The 23,425-nt window shown below is 41.1% G+C and overlaps 1 protein-coding gene and 1 long non-coding RNA gene across 2 annotated transcripts in view; one reads left to right on the top strand and one right to left on the bottom strand.

Annotated features, from left to right (window-relative positions):
* Window positions 1–888, top strand: part of ZGRF1 (zinc finger GRF-type containing 1) — an 81,992-nt gene extending 81,104 nt beyond the window's left edge. The window contains exons 28-29 of the mRNA XM_030919037.1: window positions 203–464; window positions 647–888. Coding sequence (XP_030774897.1) covers window positions 203–464; window positions 647–804 — 420 coding nt within the window. The 3' untranslated portion in view covers window positions 805–888. The remainder of the gene's footprint in view (window positions 1–202; window positions 465–646) is intronic.
* LOC115893786 overlaps window positions 1–23,425 on the bottom strand; it is a 33,973-nt gene that overhangs the window by 7,318 nt on the left and 3,230 nt on the right. Inside the window, exons 2-3 of the long non-coding RNA XR_004053844.1 lie at window positions 16,472–16,602; window positions 10,795–10,913 (exon numbers count right to left, since the gene is read on the bottom strand). This is a non-coding gene — a long non-coding RNA (uncharacterized LOC115893786). The remainder of the gene's footprint in view (window positions 1–10,794; window positions 10,914–16,471; window positions 16,603–23,425) is intronic.

Below are 23,425 nucleotides of genomic sequence, written 5' to 3'. Positions count from 1 at the left end.
GCTTTTGATTTTGTGTCGTAATTAATATTGTCATCTAGTCATTTATCTATCATTTTAGAAACTAGCCAAATCTATGTGAGTCATAAAAGAAAAATGAAAATTATTTACTGTTAGTTGAATTATAGTGGTTGCTTTGAGCAGGTTCAGAAGCTTCAGTTCTTCACAATCTCTCACCACATGATTGCTGTCTTTTCCTCCACAGCTTTGTCATTTACTCAGTGCTGTGGACTTTGGCCATCCTGATACTAAAACTGTGCAGGTGTCCACAGTAGATGCTTTTCAGGGAGCTGAAAAGGAGATCATTATTCTGTCCTGTGTAAGGACAAGACAAGTAGGATTCATTGATTCAGAAAAAAGAATGAATGTTGCATTGACTAGAGGAAAGAGGCATTTGTTGATTGTGGGAAATTTAGCCTGTTTGAGGAAAAATCGACTGTGGGGACGAGTGATCCAACACTGTGAAGGTAAAATAAAAATGTGTTTAATTCATGCATATCAAGTTCAAACTGACTTTTATGGGTTAATGCTTGGGGTGCTTCAAGCAGGAACAGTTCTGAATTTGTCACTGGGGGAAGTAACTGACATGATGATATTGGGACCTCTGTAAAATAAAGAATAGTTGTCTCATGTCATATGTTTTTTTAAGGAAGGAAAGATGGATTGCAACATGCAGACCAGTATGAACCACAGCTGAACCATCTCCTTAAAGATTATTTTGAAAAACAAGCAGAAGAAAAACAGAAGAAAAAGAGTGAAAAAGAGAAATCTAAAGATAAATCTCATTCACAAAAAGACATGATGTAAATATTTTGTATTTATGTAAATTCAGACTCATTTTACGTTGTATATATATATATTTTTTTGGAAACGGAGTCTCGCTCTGTCGCCCAGGCTGGAGTGCAGTGGCTGGATCTCAGCTCACTGCAAGCTCCACCTCCCGGGTTTACGCCATTCTCCTGCTTCAGTCTCCCGAGTAGCTGGGACTACAGGCGCCCGCCACCTCGCCCTGCTAGTTTTTTGTATTTTTTAGTAGAGATGGGGTTTCACCATGTTAGCCAGGATGGTCTCGATCTCCTGACCTCGTGATCCACCCGTCTCGGCCTCCCAAAGTGCTGGGATTACAGGGTTGAGCCACCGCGCCCGGCCCATTGTATATTTTTTATATATTTATTACTCTAAACCCTCTTATTAAAAATACTTTATGATATTTAAATAACATAGTAAACACATGTAAAAATTTTGTTCTTCAAAAAACTGTACAAAAGGTAGTATAAAATCCTAATAAAAATAAGCTTTTTTCTAAGAAGAATGATTTTTGTTTGCTAAAGAAATGAATTTTACAAGGGGCAGGGTATGGAGAATACCTGTATACTTCAATAATAGTGAATGTCTCCAGAGCTCATCTGTTGGAACATATCTACACAATCAGCTATACCAACACCTTTCTAAACTTTATCAGAGTATTTTTTAAAAGATTATAAGGCCCCCCATTTTATAAATAAAAATATATTCACAAATATGTTTTTATGTTTAGAACTTTTGAAAAGTACACAAAAGAAGAAAGAAAAACACTAAAAGTTTACACCTGGAGATAGCAGTGTTCAACACCTGGCCATGGCTAGTGCCTTGCACCTATACCTGATATAATAGGTGCTTAATAAGTATCCATTGGAAGAATGAACAGATGAAAGAAAGATTACCTTTGGTTCATTTTCTTCTAGTCTTTTTCCTCTGCATTTGTTTGCATAGTAGGTATTGATATATATATGGGTTACAACTTTTTATTATAAAAGTAATACATTCTTGTAGAAAATTTGCAAAATGCAAGAAAGTATACAACAGAAAACAAAAATCACCTAGAAATACACTACCCGGAGATAATCACTAACGTATTCCTTTAGTCTTTTTTCTATGCTTATATTCTATGTGTATATATGTAGTTAAGTTTTAAACCATTTGTGTCCACATTGATTCTTAGACATTATTAACAAAAGAGCATTTATACATCCTGGAAAGAAAAATGACAAGGGCTTGATTATAATTAATATCAATGCAATATTTTTACCAATTAAAAAAATCTTAGTAACCCAAGTCACTCAATATTCATTTCAAAGATGCAGGAAAATTCAAATATTTTGTGACCCAAGTCACTCAATATTCATTTCAAAGATGCAGGAAATATTCATTTCAAAGATGCAGAAATTATTTCACAATAAAAAGAAAATGACCAGTCAGTCTTTATGGAGCTCTTAGGGAAAAAAATAAATTCAATAATAAAACTTGTGGTTTAGTAATTCTCCAAGCCTTTTCCCAAGTGTGTTAGTTACTACTTGCAACAATAGTTGCTTTTTTAAGTGTTCATCCAGACTGAAGTGAAAGATGTGACTTCCAACAGATCCTTACAAAGCAGAGGAATAGTTGAAGGAAGTATTACAGAACCACATTTTACCCATGAACTGTACAATCTAACTGACAACATACATTTAAACTGGATTCCTGAGTTTTGCTGCCCAGACCTCCCTATTTTTTATTTCTTAATTTTGAGTCGTTGGCCAGCTGGAGCTAGGTCTCAAGTAATTTATTTTCCCCAAAAAAAGTATATAGATGATATATCTTTTGAGGTTTTGTATATCTGAGGATATATTTCTTTTACATACACTTATGAGAGCTATATAAACACTATGTAAATTGCCCTTGGCTTCACTTACTGTTCATTTGGATGATAATTGAACTTCTTTCTCAGATCTATAGCTGGATGACTGACTGATTTTGTACAATTCCTAGTCTAAATCCTACTAGCTTTTATCTAGAACTGCTCAATCTTCTGCACTTGTGCCTGTGCTGTCATTAATTGCTCCCTTCCCTTCATCTCTCATTTTGTCAGTTTTCCAGAAATTTCAATTTCTACCATGATATAGGGACAGGTCTTGATGGTGTAGAGTAAGACTTCTCAACTTTGGCATTTTTAACGTTTTTGGACCAGATAATTCTTTCTTATAGAGGGGCTGTCCTGTGCCCTTTAGCAGCATCCCTGGCCTCTGCCCATGAGATGCCAGTGGCACCTTACCCTAAAGTTGTGACAGTTAAAAATGCCTCCAGACATTGCCAAATATTCTGATATAGAGGGTAGGTTCAGCATTCCAGCAATCTCAAAAAGCAGTAACTGCACTTAAAAGTATAGCTGCCTTATTTTTTGGTAGTTATAAATCTTGTATTTTTGATATTTAATAAAGGAGAGAAGGGTCTTATTTTTAAGTGAGCATGCCTACTCTGTTTCTAATGCCATTATACATGTACTGTATCAATTTTATATTTTCAATCCAGGGATATCATTGTAGCAGTTCATTACTATTCCTCCCAACTTGTGACAATAGGTCAGCTAGGAGTGTCAAATATTTATCTTATGTCTTTTCATAGTTATTTTAATGTGACAGAGGCCACTGGAACCTTTTTTTTTTTTTAATTATTATTTTAATTTTTTTTGAGACAGAGTCTTGCTCTGTTGCCCAGGCTGGAGTGCAGTGGTATGATCTCAGCTCACTGCAACCTCTGCCTCCCAGCTTCAAGCGATTCTTCTGCCTCGGCCTCCCAAGTAGCTGGGATTACAGGTGCCCACCACCATGCCCGGCTAATTTTTGTATTTTTAGTAGAGATGGGGTTTCACCATGTTGGTCAGGCTGGTCTTGAACTCCTAACCTCAGGTGATCTGCCCACCTCAGCCTCCCAAAGTGCTGGGATTACAGGCATGAGCCACCGTGCCTGGGTCCTTTTTAAACAGGAACACATCAAAATCTTTAAAAGAACTTCCCATTCAACAACATTCCTCTTATTTAGAACATAAGAAGTTAGTATAAATGTTATGGTGTAGAAGGTGGCAAAGAGATGGATAATATACTATGCTACTATTTTTGCTAAGGGATTAGCTCTATCTTATAACTACATAGCTATTATTTCCCTTTTACTAATTTATAGCATATTGTAACAAAACTAAAACTCAATTAATAGAAAATGTTGGTTTTTGCAGAACCATTCTTTCTATTCTTTCTAGCTCACCTGCATAGCTCACTAGGTTAAGCACTCTTTTCCACCAGGCACTTTAGAAAAGAAAAAGTAATGGTGGTGCGGGGGAAGAAATGGAAAAGGTTTAGTCTCTGTTTCCATGCTGCCCCCATTCCCTTAGTTTAGGACGGAGATTCCCACCTGGGTGAGAAGATGGAGAGGCTTTCTTTCATTCTGGGTGGACCTTACTCCACAGTGGATATGGTATTAATAGTTTTGTCTCTGGTTTTAATCTTTACCATCCTGGATTGGGTCACAGAATGTCATCCCAAAGTGTAATGTCAGCTGCAGCAGGCCTGGTTTATATTAATAAAACATTCTTCTGATTGGGTGGTGTTGATCATTGTGGAGTTGTTTTTGGCTCCATGATATATTTTGAGTGGAAACATACTATCTGAACCCTGAATATTAATATGGTCTTTATATGTATTTTCAGTAAGAAAAAGATAACAATATTTGACATTAAAAAAAAAAAATCCCTAAAGCCTAGGCTAACACATTCTTTATAAACTTTTTCATCTCAAATTCCAAGGTTGGATAGACATGAATTGAACTTTAAGAAGCATCCCATTCAATAACAATCAAAATATTAAAATTTCTTAGGATTTTACAAGATACTCAAAGTAATAAGCCAGTTTTACAATGATAGCCGTCAAACGTCTATACATAACAATCTTAAAACAATGTCTCCCAACTTGTGTTCATTAAATGATAGGATTATATAAAAATGTCAAGATTTTAATTTATAGAATAAGTCTATTAGTTTATGTATCACAAATTGAAATAGAATGAAATTTCTAGGCTTTAATCTACTCATCATTAATTGCTTACTTTATATAGTATGTGTGTTGGATTTTTTTTATTTTTGAAGATTTTTTCACAAACATCTCATTTACCCCAGTGGGGGGATAGGTATTTTCCCCATTCTGTAAATGATTTAGCCAAGGATCAGAAAAATTGAAGTGATCCACCTAATCTACCGTGAGTAGTACAAGGCAGGGCTGGAACCCAAGCTAATCCAATTCTGAGGCTCGGCTATTTGCACCACCTGCATTGTAAGTCACTTTATCAAAGGGTAAAAGACAGACCAAAAATTTTACAGTCCTCTTTGATCCAACTAGACTCGTCTCCTGATCATTTACCTTAGTTAATTTAGTATGAAACCATTTATTAACAATGTGTTTTTGTTTGTTTGTTTGTTTGTTTTTTGAGATAGATGGGGTTTCACCATGTTGGCCAGGCTGGTCTCAAACTCCTGACCTCAGGTGATCCGCCCCCACCTGGCCTCTCAAAGTGCTGGGATTACAGGCGTGAGCCACTGTGCCTGGCCTATTTGTTGGACAATCTATACCTTCCTGGTAAATATAATTTTTACTAGAGGAGTGGGTTTGTTGATTTCTCTTTGAATGTCTACATTTGCTACTGTGAGATGTAGTTTGCTACTTAATGCAAGAGAAATATTGATTATTAATGCAAACGTATTTATAGCTGAAATGGTGATTCTTAAAATTCTTATAATTCTCAAAAGTAGGTGAAAAAATAATATACTTTGCTTTCCTCTGTAGCCAGCTCCTGTCCTTATTCAAAATTTGAATTGTGAAAAATTACAGGTTGCTTGAGGTTGTGAAGCTTAGTTTAAAACTTCAAAATAAAACATAACTTTTGGTATTGCTCTTTTATATTTGAACAAAAAAACATTTGCTTTGGGATGCCAAAGCAAACCCAAAATTCTGCTTGCTCTTGACTATGGTTTAATTTAAAGACAGCTGTGAAATATCTTTATACTAATTAGATTTGTTTATATTAAATAAGAATGAACTGGAAGTTGGTGATTTACTCGACAGATATTGGACCTTGAAAATTAAATAATTGCTCTAAAAACATTAGATCAACACTGATTTGAAATCCCTGCTTTGTAATTAGCCATGAGTGAAATGTGTGTTTAGTTCAAGTTGTGTGTTTGGTTTACATTAGCATGACATGATTATAAAGCAAAGGAAAATTACTAACCAAACGTCTCCGCAGTCCTCTAAGTTTCTCTTATCCTGAAACACTAGTTAGTTTGATTTTTAAAAAATCTAGTCCTGATGATAAATGAAGATGTATGTGTGCATGCTTGCATGTGTGGAAAATCAGGAAGCAGTCACCTTGCAGGCTAAAGAACTGGTAGAGAAAATTTCCTAAGTGAAAGTTTTAGGGTACCTATGGTAGCCAGCCTCTTTAAAGACATATAGTTCATTTCATTGGATGAATTATAATGGATTTATGGCTTCTTGGAATAGAACTAATTATTTCTTTTTTTATTTTATTTTATTTATTTATTTTTTTTTATTATACTTTAAGTTCTAGGGTACATGTGCATAACGTGCAGGTTTGTTACATATGTATACTTGTGCCATGTTGGTGTGCTGCACCCATCAACTCGTCAGCACCCATCAAGTCGTCATTTATATCAGGTATAACTCCCAGTGCAATCCCTCCCCCCTCCCCCTCCCCATGATAGGCCCCGATGTGTGATGTTCCCCTTCCCGAGTCCAAGTGATCTCATTGTTCAGTTCCCATCTATGAGTGAGAACATGTGGTGTTTGGTTTTCTGTTCTTGTGATAGTTTGCTAAGAATGATGATTTCCAGCTGCATCCATGTCCCTACAAAGGACGCAAACTCATCCTTTTTTATGGCTGCATAATATTCCATGGTGTATATGTGCCACATTTTCTTAATCCAGTCTGTCACAGATGGACATTGGAGTTGATTCCAAGTCTTTGCTATTGTGAATAGTGCCGCAATAAACATACGTGTGCATGTGTCTTTATAGCAGAACTAATTATTTCTTCGGTGCCATTAAAGTCAGTGCATTCGGCCGGGCGCGGTGGCTCAAGCCTGTAATCCCAGCACTTTGGGAGGCCGAGACGGGCGGATCACGAGGTCAGGAGATCGAGACCACCCTGGCTAACACGGTGAAACCCCGTCTCTACTAAAGAATACAAAAAAAAACTAGCCGGGCGACGAGGCGGGCGCCTGTAGTCCCAGCTACTTGGGAGGCTGAGGCAGGAGAATGGCGTGAACCTGGGAGGCGGAGCTTGCCGTGAGCTGAGATCCGGCCACCGCACTCCAGCCCGGGCGACAGAGCGAGACTCCGTCTCAAAAAAAAAAAAAAAAAAAAAAAAAAAAAAAGTCAGTGCATTCATTGAGCATCTGCTCTGTGGCTGGCCCTTTGTGCACAACAGGCATATGCAGCTTGTTTTATGTGTTAGGCCAGGCATGGAGTGCAAGGCTAGTTACGTACCACTCCATCCCGACATGGGGCAAAGTAGAGCTCTCCTGATGGAAAAACTTAAGGGCATACTTGAAGCAAGAAAATTGGGCTCCTTTGCCTATTCTTTTGGAATATGTACTTCTAAATAAGAGCTAACATGACCACGATGCCATCAGGAGCTCAATACTTTCTCTACTACATCCTTAGGTTCCTTATATCTAGAGTCAATATCAGGCTATGGGGTATGAAGTAGAAGCTAGATCTTTGAAGACCAGGTAAGTCATAGAGAGGTAGAAGAATAGTTGTGAATGGAAGGGAGTTACTGGTGGAGAAGACAACATGGTTAACAAATTCTGAAGTACAAAAAGATCCCTCGTCCTTCAGCGCAGCTGTGGATGTATGTATAACCAGCTGACATCTCCCACAGGTTTGTGACTCCTTTTAGGTATTATGAGCCCTATCCAGTGTTATGAATGGATGATGATGACCTTTCTGAGTAACATGGTGACATCACATAAGAACAAAATTAGAGCATAAGGTAAAGTGTAATGAACAGCAAGCAGTCCAGGGTAATTTGATGAGTCTAGACATTGTTGTATGAGACCAGACATTGTTATATGCACTATGTATGTTGCCTAGGCAAGCTGACTGAATATAAGGGACCAAGGACAAAATAGTCAACATATTGGTAAAGGAATCGCATACATAACTTTAGTGCCAATGGCTCCTAAGAATCATGTTTTGCATTTATAATTTGGGATCAGCACCAGTACAGTAGGTGCTCAGTAACTATAGAATGTTATAAAAATCTAGAATGGGCAGGGCATGGTGGCTCATGTGTGTAATCTTAGCACTTTGGGAGGCCAAGGTGGGCGGATCACTTGAGCTCAGAAATTCAAGACCAGCCTGGCCAACATGGTGAAACCCTGTCTCTACTAAAAATACAAAAATTAGCTGTATGTGGTGGTGTGTGCCTGTAGTTCTAGCTACTCAGGAAGCTGAAGCAGGAGAATCACTTGAAACCAGGAGGTGAAGGTTGCAGTGAGCCAAGACTGCGCCACTGCACTCCAGCCTAGGTGGACAGAGTGAGACTCCGTCTCAAAAGAAAAAAAAAAAAAAAAAAAGGCCAGGCGTGGTGGCATGTGCCTGTAGTCCCAGCTATTCAGGAGGCTGAGGTGGGAGGATCACTTGAGCTCAGGTGGTGGAGGCTTCAGGGAGCTGAGATCACACCACTGCACTCCAGCCTGGGCACCAGCCAGAGTGAGACTCCCTCAAAAAAAAAAAAAAAAAAAAAAAATCCAGATGATCTGTTTTCTTTTGTATTTTGCATACTTTAAATATTTTAAAATGAATCAAACTGGGTTTATTTCTCTTACCTTCTAGTATGTGCTCTCATGTATGCCTTATTTTTTCTTTGAGACAGTGTCTCTGTCACCCTGGTTGGAGTGCAGTGGTGTGATCAAACTCCTGGGCTCAAGTGATCTGCCCACCTTGGCTTCCCAAAGTGCTGGGATTACAGGCATGAGTCACCATGCCTGATCAGTGCCTAATTTATATACTTGAAGCATGAATACCTCATTCTGTTTTCTGTTTTTATTCATTATGGCACATCTATTCTCTTTCCCGTTATTTTTGTTTAATTCTACTTATATACTTTTGAATAGATAATAACATTCCCATGGTTTGTTCAAGAGGAACAAAAGGGAATACAGCACAAAGTCTCCCCTGCTCCTGTGTCCTCCAGCCTCCCAGGTTTCCTCCCCAGAATCAACCGATGTTATAAGATCCCTATATTTCCTTGCAGAAATACCTTACTAACATACAGGTAAATGCATATAAATATCTCCGCAGTCACCAGCTTTTATTTTTTAAATTTATTTTATTTTATTTTATTTTTACAGACAGGGTCTTGCTCTGTCCCTCAGGCTGGGGTGCAGTGGCATGATCTTAGCTCACTACAGCCTCAACCTCCTAGCCTCAAGTGGTCCTCCCAACTTAGCCTTCCCAGTAGCTAGGATGACAAGTGCATGCCAGGCTAATTTTTTTTTTTTGTATTTTTTTGTTGGGACAGGGTCTCACTGTGTTGCCCTTGCTGGAGCTCAAGAGATTCTCTTGCCTCAGCATCACAAGTGCTGGGATTATAGGTGTGAGATGCCAGATGTCACTTTTTTTTAAAGATGGGGCTTCATTTCATCATCCAGGATGCAGTGCAGTGGCACAAACATAGCTCACTATAGCCTTTTTGTAGAGAAGGGGCCTCAATATGTTGCCCAGGCTAGGCTTGAACTTGTGGCCTTAAGCAAGCCTCCTGCCTTGGCCTCCCAAACTGCTGGGATTACAGGCATGAGCCACTGTACTCAGCCTGGTCTCCCTCTTTTACATGGTAGACTACTATGTAAAAAATTTTGTATACCTTGCCTTTTTCACTGAACAATATATCTTAGAGTTCATCCCATGTTGTCTATACTTAAAAAAAATCCTGAGATTTATTATCACCCTAAATTACTCCAACATGCTGCTGACCATGACCTCTCCCTCACTCCCACACACACTTTCTGGCTTCATGATCTCTCATCTCCTGACTTGTTACTATTCTGACATTCTATTAGTTTCCTTATCTTTTCCTCTCTGTCTAGACACCATCCTGCTTAAGCATTCTCAACTGCCTTGGCAAATTAGTGGCTTGCTGCAGTTTTTTTTCCAGCTGATAAAACTCTATGGATTTATTCAAACATCCTTTTCCATTTTCTTACACCTGGGCTTCTGGGTGCTCTAGAGGAAATTATTCTGACGTGCAGATGGGTGCCACAACACATTTATGATAACTGATCTCACATGTCCCATATGCCCAGAAGTTATATGTCCCTAAGCTCTTCAACTCATTGTCTTCAGTCACTCTTCCCACCAGAATGATTTTTCTAACATTGCAGATATGATCACATTAGAAATTTTTTTATCGCATCTCATCACATATAACATTGTTTCTCAACATGTGATCATTGGTCAACTTGTGTCAGAACCACTGACTTCAAAGTCATTTATCCTAAGAAATATGTTTTTGTTTTTAAAAACTACTTGTATTGAGGTATGTAAAATAGGCGTAATTTAAGTGTACATCTTGATGAATTTTGACAAATGTATGTACACCTTTATAACCACCACCAAAACTGAGAACATTTCCATTACCTGCAAAGTTCCCTTGGGCTCCTTTGGGGTGAGTCAATCTCTCCTCCCCAAGATAACCACTAATCCACTCTCCAGAGACTACTTTTACCTGTGTTAAAACTTTGTATACCCTTTTCACAAGATGGTGCTGAATGCGAAGAAGGAAGCTCCTGCCCCACCTAAAGCCAAAGGAAGTTCCTGCCCCTCCTTTTGGCGAAGTCTTTGAAGACCAAAAGACGGGGTTGAAGGGTGTCCACGGCCACAAAAAAAAAAAAAAAAAAAAAAAAAAAAAAAAAATCCTTACATCACCCACCTTCTGGCAGCCCAAGATACTGCAACTCTGGAGGCAGCCCAAATATCCTCGGAAGAACGCCCCCAGGAGAAACAAGCTGGACCACTATGCTGTCATCAGGTTTCTGCTTACCACTGAGTCTGCCATGAAGACCACATAAGATATTCACTAGTTTATTTTCTTCTGTTACCAAGATTGCCAAGTTTGACTATCTAGGAATCAAGGTAATGTTAAGAGAGAGACAAAAGGAGTTCCTTCTGTCTGTTATTTTTCTTTTCTTTTTTTCTTTTTCCTTTTTTTTTTTTTTTTGAGACAGAGTCTCTCTCTGTCGCCCAGCCTGGAGTGCAGTGGCATGATCTCCGCTCACTGCAAGTGATGCCATTCTCCTGCATCAGCCTCCTGAGTAGCTGGGACTACAGGCGCCGGCCATCATGCCCGGCTAACTTTTTGTATTTTTTCAGTAGAGAAGGGGTTTCACTGTGTTAGCCTGGATGCTCTTGATCTCCTGACTTCATGATCCGCCCATCTCGGCCTCCCAAAGTGCTGGGATTACAGGTGTGAGCCACCGTGCCCGGCCCTATCTGTTATTTTTCATTGGTTTGGAAGTTTGGAGCTTGTTAGATTCAGTTGTGAGTGATAGAAAACCCAAAATAACAATGCCTTCAACAATTAGAAGTTTATTTCTCCCATGCAAATAAGTTGGGAAGGAAGCAATGGAGAACTGATATGGTGTCGCTGTTCCACCATCTCCAGGCTGTGCACCTCTTCCTCATGACCCAAGATGGAGATCCATATATTACATCCATATTCTAAGCAGCAGGGTAAAGGAAAAGCAAGGGAGGAGGGCATGCCCCTGCCCTTAAGGACATGAAGTTGCATGTGCCACTTCTGTTTGCATCTCATTGGCTAAAATTGAGTTGCACTGACCTCTCCTAGCCACAAGGAAAGTGAGAAATGTAGTCTTTAACTATAGGCAACCAAATGCCCAGCTAAAAATGGGGATCTAACTACTATGAAAAAGGGAGAAAATGACTAGTTGAGCACCACTGGCTGTCTTTTCTGTAGCAGTGTCACATTAAAGACATTCCCATTCAATCTTGTAGGGATATATCTATCTCATTGCATGTCTTGAAGATTTCAGGAGGTGGTGTTCCCATCGTCAGTTCATGGGGTAAGTCCCAACTCTGGTGTGGAGCTTATGAATCTAAGGACAGTCATCTGTGGGGACATAGGGATTCTCCGTGCTCAGTAATAATGTGAGATGTTAGTCCCTGTTTACATTTATGTTTCTGATCATGTTGGCTCCACGGAGTGCTTTAATAGCCAATAAGAAAAAAAATGGCAACTTACTATGTACATTATTAGTCAACACTTAATGACAGCCAAATAACACTGTACAAACAAAGATTTCTTGGTATTTCAAAAAAAGGTGGGTGGGGAATGGTAGACATATCACACAATATACCTGGTGCCATACTAAAGGTATCCAAATTTGAAACTTCACAGTGGCAGGTTATATGAAATTTGTGTTGTGTCTTCAGGTGATTAAAAAAAATATGACATCTATCCCGTAAGTTGATGTTGTTGATGTTGATTTGGATAGAATTGCCTTTATAGTTGTACTTATATTTATAAATTTTGTTGGTTGTCATCGCTATGTAAGAGATAAAAACAAGGAATTTATAGTAAGATTTATATTTGGCCATCTTTAGGTAACACTGTAATAACAATAGCACTGTCTGCACTGATGAGTCCATAGAGAATCTTTTCCCTTTCAGAAGGGTCAACACATTCCTCAAGGAAAGCGCATAACCCTGAAATTGTCAAGCCTGGGTATACAGTGTGACAGGACTAGACTGCAGTTGTGATCTGGGTGATCTTAGGCAAGTTTCCTCATTTGTGAAAATGGTAATGACAATAATGTCCTCATTGGGATTTGTGCGAAGAAAAAATTAAGTAATATATTCAAGGTTGGTAGGTGGTACGGTGCCTGGCTCATTGTAGGTTTGCTTCCTCTCTTCAAGAAGCAGTCCCTATATCCTCCAAGTTTCCAAAAGGTATAAGCTGCAAATAAACATCTAAAAAAAGTGCTCCAGAAAAACACTGAATCCTTTGGTCACCCAATGCAACCTAAAAATATGGAGAAAGACTAAGTAGAGAAAAAACTGCAAAAGAAATCTTTCCTTTAGAGGATAACTTTGTCAAGAGCAGTGCTGAGCACTTTGCCAAGAGCACTCTTGTCAAGAGCACTGACACAGCCTTGCCATAGCCATAGACTATACACTGTCCAATAAGGAGAAGGAGGAAAAAGTGATGGTCTTCACCTCTATGAATGCTATCTTGACCTAACATTTAACTTGGTTCTCCAAACCGATTAAATTACCTGGGTGAGTAAAGAAAAATCACTTTGTGTTCTGCAGTTACAGATTTATTTCTTCTTAAATATCAAATTAAAGAGAAATTCCAATGCCAGCAAGCTGTGATTGAAATAGCTATCTAGATATTCTTTCTTGACCAAATGCTTGGAACTAAGAGATTACTACTGACTTCTTAGGAGGCTGTATCCATATGTTTCTAATTATTACTTTAAAAATTCTATGTGGTTTATTTCACCTCTATTTTATTAGGGAGAAAAAAGCACTTTGAATTTTTGGATGAGAGGGAAGGAAAAGGTTTTTATTTATTTATTTTTTTTGAGATGGAGTTTCACTCTGTCATCCAGCTGGAGTGCAGTGGCAGGATCTTGGCTCACTGCAACCTGGCCACCTTCCAGGTTCAAGTGATCCTCCTGCCTCAGCCTCCTGAGTAGCTGGGATTACAGGCAAGAGCCACTATACCCAGCTAATTTTTGTATTTTCAGTAGAGACGGGATTTCACCATGTTGGCCAGGCAGGTCTCGAACTCCTGACCTCAAGTGATCCACCTGCCTCGGCCTCCTAAAGTGCTGGGATTACAGGTGTGAGCCACTGCACCCGGCTGGAAAAGGCTTTTATTTCAATGAAGCACTACTCCTTTTTCAGAGACAGTCCCTCTGTGTTGCTCAGGCCATAGTGCAGTTGCACCATCTGGCTCAGTGCATCCAGGAACTCTTGGATTCAATTAATCTTTCTGCTTCCACCTTCCAAGGTGCTAAGATTGTAGGCATGAGCCACTATGCCCAGCTGCAAACACTTAACATTCTTGATGCCAATTTTATGAGACACTGAGAGCCAAAGGAAGACTCAGAGAAGAAACCAAAATACCATGTGACTTTTTGGGTGGCCAGCAATTTATCTTAAGAAACAACACACTGAAACCTAATACGATGTCCTTAAACCTCTGATCATTTGTTTTCTGAGAATATTGTTGGTCTCAAATCCAACGTAACTCAAATTATTTGAAGTATAAGAGTAAGAGGTGCGGGTGCAATGGCTCACGCCTATAATCCCAACACTTTGGTAGGCTGAGGTGGACAGATCTCTTGAGCTCACGAGTTTGAGACCAGCTTGGGGAGCATGGCAAAACCCCGTCTCTGCAAAAAAATACAAAAATTAGCTGGGCATGGTGGCACACCCCTGTAATCCCAGCTACTCAAGAGGCTAAGGTGGGAGGATCACCTGAGCCAGGGAAGTCGAGGCTGCAGTGAGTGAGCCGTGATCATGACATTGCACTCCAGCCTGCATGGCAGAAGCGAGACCCTGTCTCAATACATAAATAAATAACTAAATAGCTAACTAACTAAATAAATAAGAACAGAGCTCACCAAATTCATGCAAATAATAAAATTAGAATTTTCTCCACCTTTTGGTGGCATATTAGACTCTCCCCAGCTGGGAAATTTGAAAACGAAACAGAACAAAGTGAAAGCTGTCTTCTATTTAGGATATCCATAGGGTTTGGCTTTCGGTTAATATTGACGTGGAGTTTTATTTTTTATTTCTAGTCTATTTTGTTTTTTCAAAATTTCTTAGTAGACTTTTACCATATAGCCTTTTACCATATATCTTTTTTTTTTTTTTTTTTTTTTTTTGAGACGGAGTCTCCCTCTGTCGCCCAGGCTGGAGTGTGTGGCCGGATCTCAGCTCACTGCAAACTCCGCCTCCCGGGTTTACGCCATTCTCTCGCCTCAGCCTCCCGAGTAGCTGGGACTACAGGCGCCCGCCATCTCGCCAGGCTAATTTTTTGTATTTTTTTAGTAGAGACGGGGTTTCACCGTGTTAGCCAGGATGGTCTCGATCTCCTGACCTCGTGATCCGCCCGTCTCGGCCTCCCAAAGTGCTGGGATTACAGGCTTGAGCCACCGCGCCTGGCCTACCATATATCTTTTGATTTTTCTGCACATTATTGTATTGTGAGATTAATCTTTTTCTTCCTTCAAGAGAAAATGAAACCTCAAATCCTCAAAAATAAAAACCCTGGAGAAAAAGAGAATTTGCTGAAAAGAATGCCATTATCCTCTTGCAAATCCTTTCCTTTCTCTTATTCTCAGTCCTGCTGTCTCATGCACCCGACAATAACACAACATAGTTTCAGTGTGGTGACTGCTGCTATAAAAATGCAGTTAAATAGAAACCCACAGTAGCGTCCTTCAGGGTAAAGATGGCTTCTGTCACAGAGAAAGCCAAAAGCCTAACAGCATAGGAAAGCAAAACTCAGAATCAAGTATTTTCCAAATCCTGATTATTTTTAAAACAGTAGCCATAGATGCCATATTTCCAAGCACAAAATGAAAAAGGAGGAAAATTTTTAATTACGGCTGAGGGCAGGTCAAGAAGAAACACATTTTAAAAAGATTAGACACAAAGAATTTCCTGCTGGCAAGTGTTATTAAATAAGGGAGTGTATTACTTTGAGACTTTTTTTTTTTTTTTTTAATCTGTCTGGGCACAGTGGATCATGCCTGTAATCCCAGCGCTTTGGGAAGCTGAAGCAGACTGATCACTTGAGCCCAAGAGTTTGAGTCCAGCCTGGACAACATGGTGAAACCCCGTTTCTACTAAAAATACAAAAATTAGCTGGGCATGGTGGTGCTGTCTGTAGTTACAGCTACTCTGGAGGCTGAGGTGGGTGAATTGCTTGAACCTGGAAGGAGGAAGTTGCATTGAGTGGGATGGTGCCACTGCACTCCAGCCTGGGCGACAGAGCAACACCCTGTCTCAAAACAAACGAACAAACAAAAAATCAAGTCTTTCTTTAGAAATCCACCTGAACCCTATGATGAAGTCTCATCTCTCTGAAAGTTATGTGATGGAGCATTGAGGAGCTTTCCTTTCTCTGTTCAGCCCCAGGAATTTTGATTTAACAAGAATACTGAAATTGCAATGTATGTTCCTCTCCTCTAAAACAGTGTTTCCACTGATAGTTCAAGAATAAGTTTTATTTTATTTTTTATTTTTGTCTTTTTTCGTATTTTTTATAGAATCTTGCATTTGCAAACAAATCTCAAGTACACAGATTGATAAAGTTTTAGACAAATATATGTCCATGTAACCACCACCCTGATAAAAATATAGAACATTTTCATTACTCCAGAAAATTTCCCTATGTTCTTTTGTAGTCAGTACCTTGCCCAGAAGTATTCTATTGCCACAGATTAATTTTACTTGAAGAATAAGTTTTAAACGTTTGTCTTAAAATTACAGTATCCCATGTCAATGCAAATGACTCAACTCCTGGGGCCTTAATTTTAACTGTGGATGAGTTCTATGATATAACTTACCCAACTTCAGACATCTCTGAACTGAAATTTCCTTCCAATGTTTGACAGAGACTACAAAAGAAAAGGCATTCTCCAGAAGGCCGGCATTTAAAAAAATAACAATTTCAGATTATGAATGTTCCAGTATTTACCTAGAACACACAGAGATAAAAACTTAACTTACCACTACTCAGTAGAAAAAAAGATAACCATTATGAATATATTTTTCACTCTAGGATGTATGAGCTTATATCTCTGTCCAATCATTTAGATACAAATATCTATAAATTGGGGTCATACTAAACATTATGAGATTTAAAAATTAAATATCCATCAGAAATATAATTTTAATGTCTGCATGACATTTTATTATAGCAATTATATGTAAATATATTTACTACCAAAATTTTGTAGTAAATTATTGTATAATTTATTATTAGTCTCTACTGTTGATAAATGTGAGAAACTTAAATTTATTCCAATTAACAGGTAAAGTGGTAAAATGGTAAGTCCTTCAGTTAACTTAGATCCTTGGGAAAGCATAGTAATTTGTTGACGAAGTTAAGGACAAGTAAAGTGGGAAAGAGATGAAAATGGCGAGCGGAAATAGAAATGTGGGTGTCTGGACCCATGAGCTAAGGCCTAAAGCAAATGACGCTGAACGCCTCTCTGTCCCCGCCCAACATTTTACACACATGACATCTAGCTAAAAATTAACATAAAATACCAATTCGGATGATAATTAAAATGTACCAGGGAACGACAAGCAGTCTGGAGAATGAATCTGAACGTGGCTCTGGGTGCGTGAAGAAAACATCTGTACAGACATGGTGTAATACACAAAGCCTGGACCCACTAAGTGCATCTGATTCCTTTTGAGCCTGGAGACCAAGTCCTTTTCTCCAGCCTATTGGGTCTTGGCGTCACTTCTAGCTGATTTGCTAAATCTTCAGAACAAAACAAAACTCGTGGGGCTTAAATATGGTTGTTCTCAAACTTGGCAACCATTAGAACCCGGGGGGAGGTGTTTTGTGTTTGTTTATTTCAGATTTTGAAACTGCAGGTGAGGACGCGGCTGGGCATCTTGCGTTTGGAACCCGAGCCGCAGGTGAAGCTTCCCAGAGGGCGTCCCCGGACGGACCTCGAGGCAACCCCAAACCCACTGTCCCCCGGTGACCGACTGTCCTGGGAGCTTCCCCGCGGCCCCGAAACCCCGCGGTGCTCTCCGGATACCCCCTAGACTGGCGCGGCCCACCAGGAGGCGCCCCGACTTCGCCGCGCGCCCGCGGTGAATCGGCTGCCCTCGGGTGGGCCCGGCCCTCCCAGACCCGGGCGCTTCCTGAAAACTCTCAGGTGCCGCAGGAAGGGAGAGCAACCCCGAGAGGCGCAGCGGGCTGTAGGGGGCGCCTCCTGCACACCCGTCAGCGCTCGGGCTCCCTCAGACACCGCCCTCGCAAAAGATCTTGTTTTGTGTTTTGTTTTAAAAGTCTTCTCCGCCCCCGTGCTGCATGAAGGCGTAAATGAGGGAGGGGATGGAGGGATGGGAGCGGGTGGGAGGGGAGGGAGGGGAAAACGGAGAAAAGAGGCGCTGGCGGACTGAATACCTTCTTTAAATTACTGCTGACACCTCGGTTCCAGGCCCCTAAAATCTCAATCAACAATCTATTAGAACTCAACAGGAGTAAAACTAAATCCTCGTTTAAGTGTATTTATCCGATCTCCTTTCTCTCTTTCAAATGCTAAATCCATTTCAGCATATGCCCCCTTCTTTCTCTCGCCTTTCTCTCAAGACTGGCAGCCCATACCACTCTTGTAAATATGAAAGATGCTAATCATATGACATATCACGTCTCCGTCGGAGCCGGAATAAAGCCTTCAGATTTGGGATCATTGCCTCCAGACAACAGCTTCATCAGCCGGAAAGTTGGTTTTTTTTCTCCTTTCCTTCAACCCTCAATCCCTTCTTTGTCTGGAGGAAAATGCAGCCGACTCGAGCCACCCAGGCCATATGGTTCACTCTGTATTTTCTTAGTTGAATTCTGAATTGTTTCTGTGACTTGCGAATTTTTTTTGGAAGTACGTGTAAAGACATAGAAGAGCTACTTGTGCAGGGACCGCTGCCCCGGCGCGCCGCGGCAGCCCCCTCCCGGCCTGGAGACCCGGCCCTGGCTCCTCCACCGAGAGCGGTACCAGCAACTGCGTTATCGCAGGGTCGTTTCTACCAGGCAGGCCACAGCTGTCTGGTTCGCGCCTGGTGCTAACGCTGCGCCTCCCTAGGCGCCTGGCACTCGGTAGGCGCTCGAGAAATACTGCAGGGGAGGAGAAAGAATGGATAAATCAGCAATAAGGGTCGACCCCCAATGTTTTAGGTTCTAAAGTATATCTTCAGATTTCTGAAAATAAACCATACTCCAGTTTCCCAACACGATTGCATTACACTGTTTTATTGTCTACATACACGTATCCTTTTCTGATATATAAAACTTTTTTTTTTTTTTTTTTGAGACAGGGACTCACTCTGTTGCCCAGGCTAGAGTGCAGTGGTGCGATCTTGTCTCATTGCAACCTCCCGTTTCCGGGCTCAAGTGATTCTTCCACCTCAGCCTCCCGAGTAGCTGGGATTACAGGCACGTACCACCACGCCCGGCTACTTTTTTTTTTTTTTTTTTTTTTTTTGAGGCGGGGATTTGCCCTGTTTCTCGGGCTGGCTTCGAACTGCTGAGCTCAGGCGATCTCGGACTCCCAATGCGCTGGGATTACAGGCGTGAGCCACTGCGTGCGCGACCCATAAAACGATTTTTAATACCTTTTGAATGTAAGCTCTATGGGGGTAGGAATGTGCGTCTTGTGCGTCGCAGTGTTTCCTGGGCCTAGTACAGTGTTTGACACACATTTGGTGTTCATTAAGTATAGTTTGAATGTAGGGAGGAGGAATGATTCAATGAATCAATTAAAGTAATAAACTGATATCCTTTTCTCAAAAGATACAGATTAAGAAACCGTCTCTGCTAAAGATTCGAACTTATTTACCTCAACATCACTCTTTCCATTTGTATCAGCAACAATAAACAATACATTTATTTCCAGGAGAGAATTAAGTTTTGTTTTATTTTGGGGGATTTTTTCCTTAGTGGGGAAAGGAGAGGGAAAATCAGCTTTCAAGATCTTTATCCATTTCTTAAAGTTTTGTGTTTTCCAGGTTCGGACGGTCGCCGGGAGGGAGCAGGCTGCCAAATTTCCTTGCTCTGTGTCTAACTCCTTACACAAATCCCAAAGGGCCCTTTCACCAAATCATTAAATTCTACAGAGGTGGTCAAGCTCGCACTGCTTTTCATGAAACGTAGAAAGAAAAGGGTCCTTGAAGTTTAGAAGATGCCCAAGGAAAACTCCTTGAATGACATCAAAAGAATGAGTTTCCATAGCTGTTGAAGCACGAGGGCAGTGTATCCGCACAAAGGGGGATCGGGGCACTGGGACGGGCCCACCGCTCTGTCCCAGGACAATTGGGTCACTGAAATAGGGAATTAATTACCATTGGAGAGTGGGCAGCCCATTCACCACTGGCTGAGTTTTATTAAACGCCAATATAAATAACAAAACAACTCTTGTGGCTGCACTATTCCTACACGCCAAAGGAAGGATTATGCTGGGGATTAACATCTTAAAGTCTATGAGACTTTCTGACTCAAGGCTCGGAGCTGGTAATCGTGTTTGTCTCCTGGTTCAGCGATTAGTGCTCTCTTTCTTGCACTTTCCCCTGGATAGCCAATGTCCCTTTTTGCAGGCACAGAAGGGTGGGGAAGAGGTTCTCTCCCTAGTGGGCCCCCAGCTCTCCATTCACGCGCTGGCTGTTCTTTTCCCCTTACCTGAATAAAACAATCAGAAAGCTGGCATGGATTGGCAAAATCTCCTACGGTAATTTCTTTCCTTTGTGGGAAAGAAGAGGGACACTTGGGTAGCGGGTTGCATTAGGGGTAAGAAGTCTGCGGAGCTTTGCCTTCCCCAGAGCAGGTGGGGACAGTAGGTATAGCGTCTGCGAATAAGGAAGTGAGCCTCCTAGCACCTGCGGGACCGATTCTGCGCTAGCAAGCTGACCTTGTGTGTCAAGCCGAATCCCGGAAGGTTTGACTTGGAGGCACCAGAACGCGTCGTGCGAGCTTGGGACCAGGGTCTCTAGAGTGGGGCTTGGGGCCTGGAGGATGATCTTCCCTGCCTTCTGTCTGCTCTGGCGGATGCCGATTCCTCGGACGCTATGAAAATACTGAAGAGGAGGGGCTGGCGCAGTGAAGCGCAGCTCAGTGACCTGGCCGGGACCTCTCCAGGGCTAGGTTCAAGCCGATTCCTCCCCCGAGAGGATTCAAGGGGAAAACGTGGGGGAGACCGAGAATACCATGTGGGATGCAGTAACTGGGGATCGGGGCGAATTTACATTGTTTTCCCCTTGGCTTCCTTGGCTCCCGGATAGGGACCGTCAGAAACTCCGAATTCACACTCATTCCCAGCGCTAACCACTATCAATAACGAATCCTAGCGTTGCAAGGGGTGCTCTGCAGAGAAAGCTAATTTTTCCCATCCCAGGCTCTCCTGCTCTGGAAGCTGCGTTTCTAGCGTGCAACGAAGAACTAGAAACAGTTGATGTAAAAGATGTTTAGGATTTACCAACTTTTTCCCGCCATCTTTCCATCTTTCTGAGAACTCACTCGGAGGATTAGGATTTGGGTTACAAAGCCCCCTTGTCAGGTACTTCATCTTGTTATTTTAGCAGAGCGCAGACATTCCTGTGAATTAGGGGACAGGCTCGCTGGATAGCCAAACCTTGGCTTTTGTCCTCTCAGGGAAGGACTCCCTCCTTCGCGCCCCCGACAGTCACCTGCAACAGCAAGGGACTAGGGCGGCGACCATTTGTCCTCTTTCGCCACTTGTGAGGTCGAAGTGTGGAGGGGATGTAGCCCATGGCTCCACAGCAACACCTACCCTAAACTTTAGGGCTTTTGGGTCGTCTCAAAGTTCAAGCTTCTTAGAAGCAACAAAGACATTCTAAAGATCCCCACCCTTTCACCCCTCCCCTTACTCCACTTTTCTCTCACTGCACGCACTCAGCCCCCTTTCTTTCTGAGGCTTGGGGATGAGTTTAAATCATTGTGCTCCCATTTCTTGATAACTGCCTACTTTGAGCTTTTGTTCTCTTAAAGTAGGATTCCGCACTGAAAGAAGGGCTGAAGATGAACAGTTTGACCCCTTAGGACAGTTCATGCAATGGACAGGAGAGGCACTCGGTCACCATTCTGGCTGATGCTATTCACTCACTCTCCTCCCCCTTCACATAACATGTCAGCCTCATTTCATCTGGACAATCTTTTAGACCACACAAGTGCCTCTTGAATTTATTTAAGTTAAAAGAGTGCTAGCAGAGTACAGCTAAGGATATTTGGCATTAGTTATGCCTTCGCAAAGCTGAGTACAAATGGAAATTGCTTTCTTTTTCCGGCAAAACTAAGCAAAATGCTGAACAAATACAATTCTGCTATCTAGGCAACTGTGAGTAGGAATGGTTGGTCTTTGGATTGCATGAGGTTGTCCTTGGGTGTTTCTTTTCTTTTTAAAAATGATATTTTTCACAGTAAGAAATATTTTCAGAAATGCTCTGTGATCAAATGTGAATCAGCTCTTGAAGGCTACAGTACAAACACACAACCAAAAGTCTTAAGAGTTCCAGGACATATAGAAGGCATTTTTGTTTTTGTTTTTTACAGATGTAGTTTTAAAAATTGTTGTATACTTTTTTTTTTTTTTTACATTTTACATTCTGGGATATATATGTACAGAATGTGCAGGTTTCAACATGTGCTGTAGTGGTTTGCTGCACCTATCAACCTATAATCTAGGTGTTTTTGTTTTGTTTTGTTTTGTTTTTTTTGAGACGGAGTCTCGCTCTGTCGCCCAGGCTGGAGTGCAGTGGCACAATCTCGGCTCACTGCAACCTCCGCCTCCTGGGTTCACATCATTCTCCTGCCTCAGCCTCCCGAGTAGCTGGGACTATAGGCGTTGGCCACTACGCCCGGCTAATTTTTTGTATTCTTTAGTAGAGACAGGGTTTCACTGTGATAGCCAGGATGGTCTGGATCTCCTGACCTCGTAATCCGCCCGCCTCGGCCTCCTAAAGTGCTAGGATTACAGGCGTGAGCCACCGCGCCTGGCCTATAATCTAGGTTTTAAGTCCCCGCGTGCATTAGGTATTGGTCCTAATGCTCTCCCTCCCCTCGCCCCCCAGCCCCACCCCCGACAGGTCCCGTATGTGATGTTCCCCTCCCTGTGTCCACGTGTTCTCATTTACAGATGTACTTTTTATAGTAATCGGACATACATCACTGCATATGCTCAAAGAAGCCCTGGTTTAAAAAAATAAAATTCTATAAACCCGATGATGGCTTTACATTTAATGATTAGAAATTGGTTTATAGCAATGTTTCAATATGTACACAATCCTAAGTTTCTTGACATTGTTGGAATGGTTTTTCCTTTTGCAGGAAAATTCCAGAATATGAAGAGTGCAGTTTACCTTAATACAATTTTACCATTACTAAGCATCTGTATAGGATATACTTAACTATGCATTATTAACTTATCACTCACAGACAGTATAGAAGATTTGGATTTTGTCAAAGGAAAACATGTACCCTTTCAGTGAGTCATAAAAACATAAAATCCTGGGAGAATATAAAAACTGGAGAGTCAGATGTTCAAATACTGTTAACAATCAACTAAAGAAATCCATTGTGTGTTTCACTGGCACTAAGCATCAGACCCAGCTTGATCTCATTGTTATTTGGGGTTATAGGAGGCTCACCAAGTTTCCCTTTAAGTGTCTACTTAACTAGATTCCAGTTCTGTTCTTCCCCCAAATATATTTTATCATTAAATCAACCCAGCACTCCCTAGCTAAACCAAAAGTTTAAAGCAAACTGTCCAAAGACA

Source organism: Rhinopithecus roxellana, chromosome 2, assembly GCF_007565055.1.
Source record: "Rhinopithecus roxellana isolate Shanxi Qingling chromosome 2, ASM756505v1, whole genome shotgun sequence".
NCBI lineage: Eukaryota > Metazoa > Chordata > Mammalia > Primates > Cercopithecidae > Rhinopithecus > Rhinopithecus roxellana.
The sequence above is the reverse complement of the archived record's forward strand: the minus strand, read 5'-3'. Positions and strand labels throughout refer to the sequence as shown.